This window comes from Macrobrachium nipponense, chromosome 1 (assembly GCF_015104395.2).
Source record: "Macrobrachium nipponense isolate FS-2020 chromosome 1, ASM1510439v2, whole genome shotgun sequence".
NCBI classification, from domain to species: Eukaryota; Metazoa; Arthropoda; class Malacostraca; order Decapoda; family Palaemonidae; genus Macrobrachium; species Macrobrachium nipponense.
In genome coordinates this window covers 2967784-2984682 of record NC_087200.1, presented here as the reverse complement: position 1 = coordinate 2984682, position 16899 = coordinate 2967784, and the positions used below count along the sequence as shown (strand labels likewise).

General features: G+C 37.7%; 1 protein-coding gene across 4 annotated transcripts in view; it reads left to right on the top strand.

Annotated features, from left to right (window-relative positions):
• LOC135219098 (bromodomain-containing protein 7-like) overlaps positions 1-16899 on the top strand; it is a 339758-nt gene that overhangs the window by 269402 nt on the left and 53457 nt on the right. For all 4 annotated transcript variants that reach the window (XM_064255538.1, XM_064255535.1, XM_064255536.1 and 1 more), the window contains 2 exons: positions 1063-1246; positions 1788-1923. In XM_064255538.1, coding sequence (XP_064111608.1) covers positions 1063-1246; positions 1788-1923 — 320 coding nt within the window. The remainder of the gene's footprint in view (positions 1-1062; positions 1247-1787; positions 1924-16899) is intronic.

Below are 16899 nucleotides of genomic sequence, written 5' to 3'. Positions count from 1 at the left end.
CACATTCCAAGAATATCTTTGACACAATGATGATGAATGTTGGTGATATAATAAAAATGTTTGATGTACACACAAACACATTTCTTGCCACACAGTAAAGATGTTTCACTAACAAGTGACTTTGCGATGCTAATGATTAGTTATTAACTCCTAGAACCACTTTAAGCAGGACTGTGTGTTGGATTTGTGTCATATTAAAATTTTATTGCACTAGAGGCAAAAAATAATGAAAAAATAAAAAAAAAACTGATGTGGCATTTTCAAGAGTATGCTATTTTAAATATTTATGACTGAGCCTTAATTTTTGAAGCTTGAAATCCCCCAAAAATGCAGTACAAAATATTGTTACCTTCATATATGTAGCTGGCAATGTAATTCGTAACTTTTCTCTTAGGTAGTCCTTATTTTTTTCCCTATATTAATTTTCCCTTTTAAAGTATTTGTTATTTATTAAAGTAAACCATTTTCTTCTCTAGAAAAAACCATTTGCATAATTTAATGCTTGCAGAAGTCAGTTTTTAAGAATTTCCTTAGGCTGTTCAATTTTCTTAGTTTTTAAAGAAATTATGTAAACATAAACCAGTGGAAAATTGGGACCAACTTGATTAACAGTGGAACATTGACAGGGTTACAGCAATACTGTGAAGGTCATCATTTCTTAAGGTATTATATTAAATTACCTGAGGTTATGTGATCATTCATTATCATTTAGCATTTTTACAGTAGGGTTTAACTTGTAATGATGTCTGTTATGTCTTCCAATAGGATACTGTTACATTTTGTGAATCAATGTTTTTCTGGACCCTCTAACAGGCCTACTGTCTTCATAATTTATTTCCATGTTTCCTATTGCTCTGAATGCTTCTCTTGCCTTCTCATATGCTTCCAACCTATGTCAGTCTATGAGATATTAATTTTTAGCTTCAGGACACAATTTGTCTTAGCATCTTCATTTGTAATATGATAAAAAAGGAAAACTAGAACTATTGCATCTTATATGTACATTTTGATTTTACTCTTGTGTATGCAAGTTGAAAAGTAAACTTGATTCATCATTTTCAGCTTGGTTTCTTAAGACAACGAGGAGATGGCACCACAACGTTGAGCTTCTTGACTGGGTGTGAAGGAAATGATCCAACTTTGAAAGAAAAACCAATTAGTTTGGGATTGCTGACTGGAAAACTCACACAAGGCTCAGCTATGCTCCATAATTATCGAGATGATAAGAGAAGTTTGGCGAAGCCAGGTACCCAGCTCTTTATGCACTGATACTTTTTAGAAATTAATTTTAAGATAAAGCCAAAAACATTTAGTACACTTTCTCCTATTTGTGAATATAATCCAGTTTGATTTTTTTTTGTGTTGATAACCTGTTCATCAGGAAAGTGACTTGAGAAAATTTTCATAACTGTATTGTTTATAGCTATTGATGGAAACAAGGTGGGAAAACCACATGAAAATCGTTTACACACAAATAAGATTATATAATTTGATGTAAGATTACCAGATATATATAGATATATGTATTTTCTTTTGTACTAGCCATTGCTACATGTGTAGATGAAAATAGCCCTCATAAGACACAATTGTGGGGCTTTCATTTCAGAGAGTTGTGATTCCTAATATTTTGAGATCTTTATTGTCAAGATTTATCATTTGGAAGTTGTGTGGCTTATGTGTATACTATATAAACTAAGTAGTCTTGTATCAGACTTACAGGTTTTTGAAATTTTACTCTGCAGTGCATATCATTATTTTATTGTAATTGCTTCACCTCTTTCTTACAGTGAAACCACTTTACTATGGATCATACTCCTCATTTTGCCCATCTTACGACTCAACGTTTGCCAACTTGACCAAGGAGGAGAGTGAGATGGTTTATGCAACTTATGGTAATGAGACTGCTGTGCAGTATGCAGAAAGGTAACATGAATACATATCTTGTTTTTAAAAACCTTGCAAGAATTATCATTTTGTAGTGTGGTTTTATATTGAGTATTTCAATGAATAGTAACAGTACTAGTCAAAGGTCATAGATTTTTTATGTAAGGCGGTCCCCGGGTTACGACGGGTCCGGCTTACGACGTTCCGAGGTTACGACGCTTTTTCTTAAATATTCATTGAAAAATCCGCCCTGGGTTATGACGCTTGTTCCGAGGTTACGACGCTGACGCTTCCGACGCTCCGAGTTTACGACGCTTTTAAAAAACACATACTATGATAAGATAAGAATCCTTTATAGTTTAGCACAGTTTCTCTCTCTCTCTCTCTCTCTCTCTCTCTCTCTCTCTCTCTCTCTCTCTCTCTCTGTATTTTCCAATGAAAATAATCACTATAATTCTCTCTCTCTCTCTCTCTCTCTCTCTCTCTCTCTCTCTCTCTCTCTCTCTCTCTCTCTCTCTCTCTACTACAAAGATGTATGTTTTTTAGTATGATAAATAAATGATTTACTGTTTTCAAATATTAATATTAATTTATACAGCAATAATATCAATTCATTAAAGAAAATACCATAGTGAATTAGTTAAGATTTTAGCTTATATTTAAAAAATTATGGAAGAATGAAGGAAATCCCAGTCTTCTTCAAGTAACTTCCAATAACCTTTTCTCAGATTCAGGTACTAAAACTGTCAGATATATCAAGTTCTGTGACAGCCAGGAGGGGGAAAATTGGGGGAAATTGGGGGGAAGAGCTGCAGTGTTGCAATCACGTGGTACCCTGATTTACATTCACTCTCTCTTCATCTCTCTTCTATCCTTCTCGCATCTTCTCTCCTCTCGCGCCTCTTCTCTCTCCTCTCTCCTCTCTCTCTCTCTCTCTCATTTACTGAGACTCGAGATTTTTTATGTACTTGTACTATTTGTTTTTAATACTTTCAAATAATAATAATAATAACTGTAATTACAAAATTCATATGTGATAGTATTTTAAAGAAATACAATACGTACTAATCTATCCATGTCACTTTTAATTAAGGTTAATCTCTCTCTCTCTCTCTCTCTCTCTCTCTCTCTCTCTCTCTCTCTCTCTCTCTCTCTCTCTCTCTCTCTCTTTTGCCACACAAGATAATAATGGGTCATAGTGTTAACTCCCTCCCTCTCTTTCGCTGGAAGCGTTATAAGTATTTTTTGAGAGAACAGAGAGAGATAAACACATCTCTCTCTCTCTCTCTCTCTCTCTCTCTCTCTCTCTCTCTCTCTCTCTCTCTCTCTCTCTCTCTCTCTCTCTCTCTTTTACCGAGATGAAAGAATTTTTATGGTACTAGTATGTAAAATGTTTATTGATAATTTCAGTTATTTAATAATAATAATAATAATAATAATAATAATAAAACTTTAATTACAAAATTCATAATGGTCGTATTTTAAAGAGATGAAAATGACCTTTCCATTTCACTTGTAAGGATAATTCCTCTTTCTTACTGAGATGAGAGAATTTTTATGGTAGATGCACGTGTTTATTATATTTTCAAATAATAATAATAGAAGTAGTAATAATACGATAACTAATTTCAAAAGAAAATTCTTCCCTTTGTCTTTTTCTGTATCAATTTCCCCACCTCAACTCGAGTTAACACTCGAGCTTAACAATGCCATACAATGTAAACGAATTTAATGGTTTTGAATGTAATCTCTCTCTCTCATCTCTCATCTCGCTCTCTCTCGTCTCTCTCTCTCTCTCATCTCTCTCTCTCTCTCTCTCGTCTCTTACTGAGATGAGATCATTTTTCATGGACGTGTATGTAATAAGTTTATCATTAATATTTTCCAATAATAATACTATAAGTACAAAATTCATATCTGAGTATTTTAAATACAATAATCATTCCATTTCTCTCTTTTAAATACTGTAAGGACAACTCTCTCTCTCCTCTCTCTCGTCTCCTCTCTCATCTCTCTCGGTCTCTCTCATCTCCTCATCTCTCTCTCTCCTCTCTCTCTCTCTCTCTCTCTCTCTCTCTCTCTCTCTCCACAAGATACTTGTCATACATTTGGTGTTTCTATTTCTTCCTTTTATCTCTCTCGCTCTCAGCAAAAGAATTGATAGACAGACAAACATAATTGCACAGTCCTCTCTTTCTCTCTTCTCAGGAGAAATATATGTATTTATGGGAGGGGGAAAAAGTTGCCTACAGACATTCATTTCAATCTATTGAAACCGTAAGGAGTTCTCTCTCTCTCTCTCTCTCTCTCTCTCTCTCTCTCTCTCTCTCTCTCTCTCTCTCTCTCTCTCTCTTGTATTTTAATGAAAATATACAGTAATTTGTGAAAACACAGTGTTGCACATGAAAAAAGTAAATTAGTGATAATTTTAGAGATACGGCCCTAAGAAAAATTGCAAATTAGTAGTGAAATATTCTCTGTGGACATGTTTTCAAGAACGTCGTTCCGGCTTACGACGATTTTCGGGTTACGACGCGTCTTAAGAACGGAACCCCCGTCGTAACCCGGGGACTGCCTGTATTGTGAAATCATAACTAAGGTTGTGTTATGTTGCACACTTTCCATGTAGACTGTGTCAAAATTACTTCTAAAATGTTAGCTGTATGTTTACTTAAATATTCCAAAAATATTTGTGACCTAGTGAAATCACAGGATGTCTTGAGTCAGTGAATTACATATGTTTTCAATTTCTCAAATTTCTTCAAACATCAAACCTAAAATCTTTTAAAGTATTTTGGCATACTCATAGTTGAAAGAAATAGTAAGTAGAATGTGAAGGTTTTGTTTACCTGGAATTTTTGAAATGACACTATTTCCTCTTGAATACTGTATATGAATGCATGAAAACCTGGTAAAAAGAGGGACAGGATCAGAGTAATGGGAAAAGGAGCATGCCAGTAATGCTAGGATAATTAAAGAGGAATAATATTGTGTGACCATACAAATAACTGGTATATTATTAACCTTTAAACGCCGAGCCGGTATTTCGGAAAGTGTCTCCCATATGCCGGCGGCGTTCGCGAGTGACCGCTGAAGCGGAAAAAAGTTTTTTTTTTTTTTAAATCACAGCACGCTTAATTTTCTAGATTAAGAGTTCATTTTTGGCTCCTTATTTTTGTCATTGCCTGAAGTTTAGTATGCAACCATCAGAAATGAAAAAAAAAATCATTATCAATATAAATATTGGAATATATGACAGTGCGAAAAAAAAATGTCATATATAATTGTATACAAATCGTGCTGTGAGCAAAACGGTTAAAGCTAATGAGTGAATTATTTTTTCGTTGTATTGATTTTGGTATACAGTGTGCCCTTCGTATTCGCGTTCTTCGGATGCGCGGACTCACTGATTCGCGGATTTTTATCTGGACCATATCTACCCATTATTTGCGGTGAATTCGCCTATTCGTGGGATTTTCCGACGATAAATAATCACTAATTAGTGTATCTTGATGTTATTTTCATGCCTAAATAAATTTTTATGATACAAAAATGATTTACTGATTTTAAAATATGCTTTTTGTTTGATAAATGATTTTCTAATTTTCTAATATTAATATTAATGTTAAGAGCAATCACTTCAATAAAGAAAATACTACATTGAATTAGTAAGATTTTAGTTTATAACTTCTAAAAATTATGTAAGAATGAAGGAAATCCCAGTCTTCATGCATCTTTCTTTCGAACTCCAGGCTCCCTCTCTCTCTCTCTCTCTCTCTCTCTCTCTCTCTCTCTCTCTCTCTCTCTCTCTCTCCTCTCTCGTCTCTCTCCTCTTCACTCTCCCTCTCTCTCTCTCTCTCTCTCTCTACTGAGATGAGAGATTTTTATGGTACACTGTATAATATGTTTATTAATATTTTCATATGATAATAGTAATATTAATAATAATGATAATAATAATAATAATAACTGTAATTACAAAAATCATATATGAAAGTATTTTACAAATACTATGAAAATCTCTCTCTCTCTCTCTCTTTTGCCACACGAGATAGTATGTTTTTAGTGGTAACTCTCGCCCTCCTGTTTGGGCTGGAAATGTATGTATAAAGTTTATCTCTAAGGACATTACTAATTTTTACTGTTAAAATAAAATAATATACAGTACTAATTTACAAATAATATTAAGTTTAATAAGATTAAAACAGTAACAATAACATCTCTCTCTCTCTCTCCGTCTCGTCTCTCTCTCCTCTCTCCTCATCTTCTTCCTCCTCTCCTCTTCCCTCTCCTCCTCTCCGCCCCCTCTCATCTCTCTCTCTCTCTCTCTTACTTACATATGTTTATTTGTTTTGTAGTATAAAGAAATGATTTACCTTATAATTAATTTTCAAATATCAATAAGATTAATTAAAAATAGCGATTCCCAGTCTTTTTATCCACATGGAGGGAGGTGGGCGGGTGAGTAAATGACAGTTTGATATACGTATTGACGGAGGGGAAGGAGTCGGAGAGTAGGAGTTATTCTCTCTCTCCTCTCTCTCTCTCTCTCTCTCTCTCTCACACAGTAATAATTCATAATTTCACTCTTGATGGTCAGATTTATGATGTTACCATTCACTGCTCTCTCTCTCTCTCTCTCTCTCTCTCTCTCTCTCTCTCTCTCTCTCTCTCTCTCTCTCTCTCTCTGTTATTGGCTGTAGGTATATATTTTTAATGGTAAAATGTTTTAGATGACTTTGAAATGATATTAATAATATAACCTCAAAGATTAATACAGTAATAGGTTAGTAATTTTAGGTATATTTGAAGTAGGATGTTATTAAAGGTATACATTTGGTATCTGAACTTTCAAGATAGGCAGTTATAAGCATTTTTAGTGGTGGTTCTAACTATTCGCGGGTTTTAACTATTCACGGGGGTGTCTTGTACACATCCCCCGCAAATACGGCGGGAACACTGTATAACAAATTGTAAAACAATCAAAGCAACACAGAGAAAATATTATCACAATATGATGCATGAATATGTAACACGGACAGAAAAAAAAGTTGTTTTCATTCACCATAAATCGAAATATTGTGCTAGAGACCTCCCGTTTGTTGCAAAATTAAGGTAATTGATTGAATATTACTAGACTGTAAGTGTTGTAGCTTACAATTGCAGTTTTTGATTATTTTGGTTGAGTTAAAGTTGACCAAAGGTCGAATGTTTTCTATTTATCATTATTTATATGAAAACATTTCAAAAATGATAAAAGCTACAACCATGGGTTGTTGTTTGTTGTATTCTACATGAAATTGCACACATTTTCATATATAAAACTATATGTAATGGCCAATATAAAACGGTACAAACATTACGACAATCGGACAAAAAATGTCTGGTTTTTTTCTGAAGAGTTACCGCGCGGACGTAAGGAAAACGTTTTTTTCATAAATTCACCATAAATCGAAATATTGTGCTAGATACTTCCAATTTATTGCAAAATAAAGGTAAATGATTGAATATTACTAGAATGTAAGAATTTTATCTTACAATTGCGTTTTTCGACCATTTTGGTCGAGTCAAAGTTGACTGAAGGTTGAAATTTTGGCACTTTATTTATATGAAAATATTTCAAAACTGATAAAAGCTACAAACGTGGGTTGTTTTTGTTGTATTTTACATGAGATTATACACATTTTCATATATAAAACTTTATGTAATGGCTAATAAAAAGCGGTGCAAACATTATGACAATTGGACGAAAAAATTTCTAATTTTTTCGGAAGAGTTACTGTGCGGATGTAAGGAAAAAGTTTTTTTCATGAATTCACCATAAATCGAAATATTGTGCTAGACCTTCTGATTTGTTGCAAAATAAAGTTAAATGATTGAATATTACTAGAATGTAATAGTTTTAGCTTACAGTCCCATTTTTTTACCATTTCCGTCTAGTCAAAGTTGACCGAAGGTTGAAATTCTGGCACTTATTGCTTTTTATATGAAAATATTTCAAAACTGGTAAAAGCTACAACCATGGGTTGTTTATTGTTGTATTCTACATAAAATTGCGCACATTTTCATATATAAAACTTTATGTAACGGCTAATATAAAACGGTGCAAACATTACGACAATCGGACAAAAAAATTTCTGATTTTTTTCGGCAGTTACGCGCGGATTTAGGAAAAAGTAGTTTTTCAAAAATTCACCATAAATCAAAATATTGTGCTAGAGACTTCCAATTTGTTGCAAAATGAAGGTAAATGATTGAATATTACTAGAATGTAAGAGTTTTAGCATACAACTGCTGTTTTTGACCTTTTCAGTAGAGTCAAAGTTGACTGAAGGTTGAAATTTTGGCACTTATTGTTATTTATATGAAAATATTTCAAAACTGATAAAAGCTACAACCATGGGTTGTTTTTTGTTGTATTCTAAATGAAATTGTGCACATTATCATATATAAAACTCTGTAACGGCTAATATAAAATGGTGCAAAAATTATGTCAAAGTGACAATAATTTCTGAGACGTGTTGCTGATGCTTTTTAGTGCGAGAAGATAGAAATTCGCGCTTGCGCGCCTGGGTAATGAGTGTAAACAAAACAACAGCTTGATCCGTGAACTCCTAGCATCCCTCAAGGTGCGTGATTCAAAAGTTTTCGCCAAGTAGGCCTATAACTATTTTTCCGCGAATTTAAAAAAAACTTTTTTGCGTCTACGTTTCATACATCAATTCGGCACCCAACAGACAATTTTCGTCGACGTTTAATACGTCCAATAGGCGTTTAAGGGTTAATAAAATAGTTTAACCATACCATTAACTTGACATTCTTACCTCAAATTGTGGCGAGATCACAAGCAAGCAAATCTTCCCACAGTTACTTTAGTCGTACCGACTATCGAACTTTTCCTCTGCCCCACTTTCCTCTTTGTGTTACTAATTACATGCAGGACAATTGGCTTATCGAACACAGAACACACAAAACACAAACACTATACTCACCTCAGACTCTAGATACTCAAGGCTAGGTGCTGTGCCATCTGCTGGATATAGGCTAGTCGAGACACAACCACCGTTGAATTTCACTACTCAAGACAGACAAGCACCAAAACCATACAACAACTCTAAAAAACAACACCCCATTCACCTCGCAAGCAAATACCAACAGCTAAAAAACAACACGACAAATCATACAACAACTCCAGCCCAGCACAACAAACCACCTCCACCAACACTGTCTCCAACAGACAACTCACGAAATCACCAATACGCAAAACCAAGCACAACAAACCTCTTCAGCTCAACAATTACCAGACAGACACACTCACAACAATCATACAACATCAATATCAACCCAAAAATACCAAATAACACTGGCTACTTCTGAATCTGACTGACCATCTTTTCCAACTTACTGACTCCACGGCTCTCGTAACGGACGCTCGCCACTGATATACTTGGCGATCGCTACAACAGACAATACTCATACGCTTATGCCCACTATCAAACCACTCCTTATTATCTATCTACCAGTTACAGTGTTTCTCCCTCAATGTCGATCGCTCACTCACTCACACTCTTCAGAAAAAACACGCAGATACACGTTATCACACAGCAACACCAAACACGAAGCATGACATGTTAACACATGAAAACACTTAAAATTTCAACCCAACGACTCAACGACTCTCTCTCTCTCTCTCTCTCTCTCTCTCTCTCTCTCTCTCTCTCTCTCTCTCTCTCTCTCTCTCTCTCTCTCTCTCTCTCTCTCTCTCTCTCTCAACCCTTGTAAACGTTGTCAAATGTAACTATCATTATCACTCCTCCATAAAATAAGGCTGGAGCAATGTGGGAAGTATGAAAAGAAGTGCTGGAGAAAGAATTGCAAAAACATTTGCAAAACCATTTTTAGGTAATTGGACTCATTCTAGAGATATAATAAAAAGAGGAAAATTAAATGCAGTTATAATGCATGTGGGGGATCTTTAGAAGATATTTGACAAACACAAAGACCAAAAGTTATGAGGACATTGTTTAGGCAGAAGATACAGAAAAGACTTGCTGAGCTGGTGATGTTTAGGGAAGATAAACAGCGATTCTCTCAGGGATTAGCCTAGATTCCTGTACTGTGTGTCATTGTAGTGGAAGAAGCTACTAGGGAGTGCAGAATGGGACACCTTTGATAGTTACTTTATTTAGATTGCATGGAATCTACAGTAGAATGAGGTAAAGATTCTACAGAAATTTTTTTAAAGATGTGAGATAGAAATGTGGAGGAGATAAGTAAAATTAACGCTTTCGCTGCACAAGACTGATCTCAAGTCATCAAAAGGTCTCGTCCATGGCGCGACTGTCCTCCTCAGTCATCGTTCTTTTCATTCTAGATAGGCAGCTTGTAACAGGTAATATGTTTCACTCATCATTTCAGGGAGCTTTTGTGTATACTCTCAGGATAATGCGTAGACCTTCAGTAACCATCACAATGCCATAGAGTGAGGAGGTTTTGCTCAGTGATGAAGTAGTACAGAGACTTTTATTCGGAAATGAGTAATAGTAATAGACCAAACTATCAGATAGTTCTGACTGTAACTGTAGTGATTACACAGTCTAGACCAAGAATGGCTTCGAGAACACCCCTGGGTTTTCTTGGCTAAAGAAAGATGAGAAAGTATCTCCTGTTTTTTAGGAACTTAGTGGGATTAGGTTTGGTGACTGACTTAGCCTAGCCTAAGTAGTTGAGTTCTTAGCCTAGCCTAGCTAGTTCAAACCTATCAATTTAGCCTAGCCTAAGTAGTTGAGTTCTTAGCCTAGATCAGCTAGTTCGAACCTAACTTTATCAAACCTGCATTTCAATATCCTGGAGCATGTTGTGGTTCATGACTTCTGCAAAAGCAAGATTTTCCCATTCTTCAAGAGTTTGAGATTGGGTTGTGTTAAGATGGGTATAGTTCCTAACTTAGCCTAACCTTATATACCCAAGTATAACCATACCAGTTCTGTGCCTCAATAACAGTTCTTGTCTCTACAGGGATTAAGATCCATCTTTAAGCTTTATGTTATGGTGCTCAGGAACGTCACCAAGGTGGTTCCTTTGTCAAGATAAGGCAAGGGGGTGGTGTTTGTCTTATAATCCTAGGACATCTCCTCAGTTGAGTAGCATACTGAACTTATGTTATCATAGGGGATCTCCTTGTAGGATGTCTCCTCTGTTGGTGATGCACATTCCATTGACAGCACGAAGACATATCTTCTGTCTATGGTGCTAATTCCTTTGACAGTGCTCAATTTGACAATTAGGGTACTTGGCGTGTCGTGTATCTGCATAGAGCATCATGTCATAGTACATCCCCATGTTTATCCTATCATCTCCTCAGTCTACTTGGGAAGACCAATGTTGGACCTCTTTGCCATACGGTTCAACTGAAGCTTGAGGTCTATTGTTGGTGGTCCCAGATCCATTCCCTCGAGCAGAGGTTGCCTTTCAGCATACTTGGGACAACCTGGAAGTTTACACCTTCCCATCGGGACAACCTGGAAGTTTACACCTTCCCATCGTTCTGCCTGATCCGTCATGTCCTGAGCAGAGTAATTGGTTCCATGAATCTCAAGATGATCCTACTAGTGCTGAGAGAGATTTCCCCTTCTTGGCTAACCTCGTGGAGAGGTACCAACAATCAGGAGGGTCCTTATGTCTTCAAATCTGGTGACTGTCCAGTATCTCAAACAAGCAAGAGATCTTTCTTGCAGAGCAGCGATTCAGATGCCCGGCTACCTGGGGAGAACTTTGTCAGCTGAATTTGAGGGTAAATGGACCTTCTGCTGTGATTGGTGCTGTCAGTTGGGTTTCTCTCCACTCTGAGCTTCTGTTCAGCAGATATTGAATTTTCTGATCTCTCTCAGAACAAGGAAAATTCTTTCTGTTTCTTCTGTCAAGGGCTACAGGGCTGCTTTTGGAATATTTCTGTCTTGAAAGACGTGGACTTAACTTCATCCTGGAAATTCTCTATGTTGTTCAAGAGCTTTGAGCAGCCTTGTTTACCAAGTGAACTCAACCTCCTAAGTGGAACCTTACTTTGGTGCCGAGTAGTCTTACTTGAGCTCCATATTAGCTCCAGCATCAATCATCAGACAGGGAATTGACTTTGAAAACAGTTTTCCTTCTGGCCTTGGCTTCCTGGAAAAGAGTTGGAGAACTCCATGGCCTGGATTATGATGTCAGCACACCGGGCGGTTGGGGGTCAGTAGTTTTGAAATTTATCCTGGAATTTGTGGCCAAGATTCAAAATCCCTCAGTTTACGATGATAGATTTGCCTCATTTTTTGTTCCTTCTCTTAAGGGGTTTGTTGACAACTACCCCATTAGAGCACTGCTTTGTTATCTAAAAAGAGCTCGTCACATAAGACCTAGGTGTCATAGACTTTTTGTTAAAGAACCAAGCCAAGAAAGAGGTGTCCAAGAATACCATTTCATTTAGCTACATGAGGTGATTAGGCAAGCCTACTCATCGTCAAGTTCTGTCACCAATACTGTGCATGGAGAAGCACTTGAAATCAGAGGAATAAGTTCCTCCCTGGCATTTAAGAAGAACTTGTGTATTCATGGTTCCTGGCTTTGTCAGACCACTTTCATTTTCTTCTACCTGAAGGATATTGCCCACAGGTCCTTGGACACTTTTCCCTCGGGTCCATTGGTGGCTGCTCAACAAGTTGTCTAGCTCATCATCCAGTGTCCCTGGCGGGACAGTTTGCATTTTGCCTAAGATGATAGTGTGGAAGAAGAATGAGTGAGATGACTGGTCTTTTTTTTCTTCTTCTTCTTCAATACCTATGGGCAGTTTGAAGGATAGACACATCATACGCTGGAACTGGCTTGATGCAGGTGAGCATTGCAGTCATACCATTACAACACTTTTTATGTGCCATACATCACTACAAATCTGCTTCTCAGTAGCTTCTACTTCTCTCTCCAGAAAGGGGAGTGAGGAGTGGTGATAAACCCATTTCGTGCGGTTGATATGGTTTGTGCTGAAACAAATATAGTTCTCTTTGGCATCCATATATGCAATGAATCTGGATATGTTGCATTGTATTTACTCCCAGTGGATTGGTTGTTAGATACCCATATATCAAACATCTCATGCTTAGATCCTCTTCCTTAGAATCCTCATTCCTAAGAATGACCAAGTGTGCTAAACCTCCTGTCAAGATTCTCATACCTCCCTCCAAGTGTTAGTCTATCCTAATGTTAAGACCATAGGTTTGTTCTGTGTATGAACAAATGAAAAATTTTAATTAGTTTGCATTTTTCTTAGCTAACAAATCTGAGGTCTTAACATTGACTGCCCACCTCTAGCCACCCCTCTTATGTCTGATCCTGGGTTGGAAGAAAGACTAAATACATAATACATCTCTAGGTTCAAGCATTGTCTCTAACTTGCTTCCACCTCATCTACATATTGGATGGCAGATGCCACAGACTCCTTGCATATACAACTCTGTTGCCAGAAGATTTATTCTAATGTTAAGACCTCAGGTTTGTTAACTATGGACAATAGTTTAATTAAAAATTGGTCATTTTGTAAAAAAAAAAAAAAAATATCAGTCTCACTGGAGGTAATAAGTTCTCATATTCCACAGACTGCTAAGTCTAGTTTTGATTTTTTTGGGGTAAGGCTTTCAAATGAAATTTTTCACCAAAAGCACGCGTTCAAAGTTTGTAACACTTCTCCACTCCAATGCTTGCTGTTTCTTGGGGGTAAGTCTAGACCCTCTTCCAAGATAGGAAAGGTGCACTTCACACCGAAGACTATTATGAAGTCGTCTTCCAACCCCACCCTTAAGAGTGAGGTAGATCAGATGCATGCAGCAGTAGGTGCCAGACTTGGGCTTTTCTGGTAGGAATGGAGCAGGAGAGGAGAAAAACAGTAGGTGATAGAGATTCAAAGGACAGGTTACTGTATTCCTTTTCTTGTCGAACTACCATTAGTCAAGACTCCCATCACATTGACTGCGTACTCTCTTGGCTCAGAGAAGCATTCTGCTCTGGTTGAAGAGGCGTCTGCTCTTCTCCTGAAAGAGGCAATAGAATGAGTAGAGGGCTTTCCGTCTGAGGGCTTTTACAATCTCCTTTTTGTGGTTCCAAAGACATCAGGCAGGTGGAGGCTGGTGCTGGATTAAGTGCTCTGAATGTCTTCATCAGGAAGACAAAATTCAAAATGGAGACAAATCGGTCAATTCTTGCTGCCACCAATCAGTGGGACTGGATAGTCTCAATCAATATGCAAGATGCTTATTTCCACATTCCAACTAGTAGTCCCATCCCAATGGATAGTTTATTTGGGGATGGCTGGAATCTGTTCTTTTTCAGGCTTTTCCATCCCCCAAAAGAATGGAGTCTTGCCTTCAGGCATTGGACAAATTCTAATCTCTCCTGGAGTACTCAGCTAGGGATTGGATGAGCCTCCTCGGCACACTGTCCTCCATAAAGCAATTTGTCCCTTTAGGCAGGTTGCACTTAAAAATCTTCCAGTTTTTTTCTTTGGGCGAAATGGAACAGGAAGGAGTTTTCAGACTACTTTGTTTTCCAGGTTTCGCAGGGAATCAGAAAGCATCTCCTATGGTAGCTATTGGAAAAAAAGTATTCTAGGAGGCAAGTTGCTCTCTCCCCTGAACCCAGACCTCAATTTCTATGCAGATGCATGCAACATAGGCTGGGGAGCGCTGATAGGGAGCAGAGAAGTCTCCAGCTCAAGGACTGAGTAACAGAAATCCTGGCACATCAGTCTAAAGGGGGGCTTCAAGTGTTTGCAAGGGAAGTCAAAAGCAAAACAGTAGCCATTCGCTCGGACAACACGACAGCCCTTGCGTATGTTTCCAAACAAGGAGGAACCCACTCTTTATCTCTTTGTGAGGCAGCATGAGATCCCCTATGTGCCAAGGAGAACCAGACGTGGTTGGTAACAAGATTTGTTCAAGGGAGATTGAATGTCTTAGCAGACCTGCTCAGCCGTTCCAATCAAGTCATCCCTACAGAGTGGACCTTGCATCCAATGGTTTGCCCAGACCTCTGGGCAGACCTTTGCAAAGAATCATTGGCTCCCTCTATATATTGCTCACTGGTGCTCTTGGACTGGTCCGACAAGGAACTTTATGTATTTCCTCCCATGGGTATGATCAGGGAATTGCTTAAGAAGTTCCAGACCCACAGAAATGTCTCAATGATCCTCATCACACCTGGGCACTCAGAGAATGATTCCCAGACCTCATCAGTCTGTTAGCAGATTTTCCCAGGTCACTCCCACAAAGACAAAAATTGCTTAGACAACCCCACGTAATGAGGTATCACCAAGGTTTATCCACTCTGGCTCTGACAGGATTCAAACTTTCATCCAACTCCCCAGAGCAAGAGGCTTTTCAAAGTCTTCTGCAGAAGTGATCTCTTAAGTGTAAGTGCCAGTCATCATCTAACATATACCAAAATAACTGGGGTGCCAGTCATCATTTAATGTCTGCCAAAATAAATGGGCCACCAGTCATCATCTAACATCTACCAAAATAAATGGACCATTTTCAGATCATGGTGCAGAAGAAATAGTCTCTTCTTCTAGAGCATCTGTAATGGAGAGTGCCAATTTTCTTTTATATCTGAGGAAGTCAAGAGGACTGTCTTCCTCCACTATTAAAGGATACAGAGCCATGTTAGGTTTGTATTCCAACATAGAGGTCTACTAACCAAGACTTAACAAACTAAGTCTTTCGGCACATCAAAACGTAAGGAAATGCAGCAAGTCTCCTGTAATCTGGACGAAGTCCTGAAATGGTTGTCTGGTCCTCCTTTTGAACCAGTGTCAGGAATCTAACCAGCAAAACCTTTTTCTTGATAGTTCTGGCCTCAACCAGAAAGTTAAGCGAGCTGCAAGCCCTAGATAAAAGGGTTGGGTTCTCCAGTGGCAATGCCTTTGTGTCCTGTACTTTGGGTTATCTCGTTAAGGACGAAAATCCCACTAGCTACCAGACCTTGGCTTAGGTCTTTCACAATTAAAACCTGTCTGATTTAGTAGGTCCAGATGAAGACGGGAGGTCTCTATGACCCTTCAGGACGCTCAAGTTTTATCTCCTTAGGGCCAAAGGTCTTTGGGGGGCTTCCAATAACCTATGGTGTTCGGTCAAGAACCCCTCTAGACCTTTTTCAAGAATGCTTATCGTGTTTGTCTTGAGAAACCACATTCATGAAGACCATTCACAAGTACAAGAGGAGGCTTTACCTGTGCTTAGTGAAAGCACATGAGATTAGAGCATTGGTTACATCTCTGTCCTCGAGTTATAACCTCTCATTATCTTCAATTATCCAATCCACACATTGGAAGTATAAGTCAGGGTTTGCAAACCACTATTTACGTGATATTGAAACTTTTTAATGACTGCAATACCTTGGATCTATTTGCAGTGGCTGGGACGGAAACACAGGAAGGAAACATAGGAATTCTTTATTCCTAACTATACTCTTTGCCTTGAATCTGGTATTAGGTCCTGGGGAGACTGGGGTACTTGGCACTGGACACCCTCCAGAATCATTGGTAGGTTGGTGGTTTTTAATCTGTAGTGTAGGTAGTTTTTTGGTATTCTGGCTTCTGCGTTGTTAATGGTACTTCACCCAGGGGCAGGGGCAATGTCTCTGCTTTACTAGTGCTTGGTGAATTCCTCACTGTAAGGCTCCCCCATTATGTAGCAGGTGACCTTATTCTGACTCCACACCTCTGCTAGTTGAGATGAGCTGCACCAGAGGTAGTATTGACTGGTATAGCTCTCTTAACCGATAAGGAAACAACAAGCATTATGTTAATGCTAGCAAATTTTTTTATTTGCATGCTATTATCAATTAGAAATTGTAATAGATGTTCAACTGTGAATCCCACCTCCTAGCAATGTTTGAATCAATTATGTAATTACTTGGTAAGTTACCTAAATAAAAATATTTATATAATAATGATAAAATGAAGTTTTATTTATACTTACAAGTAATTAC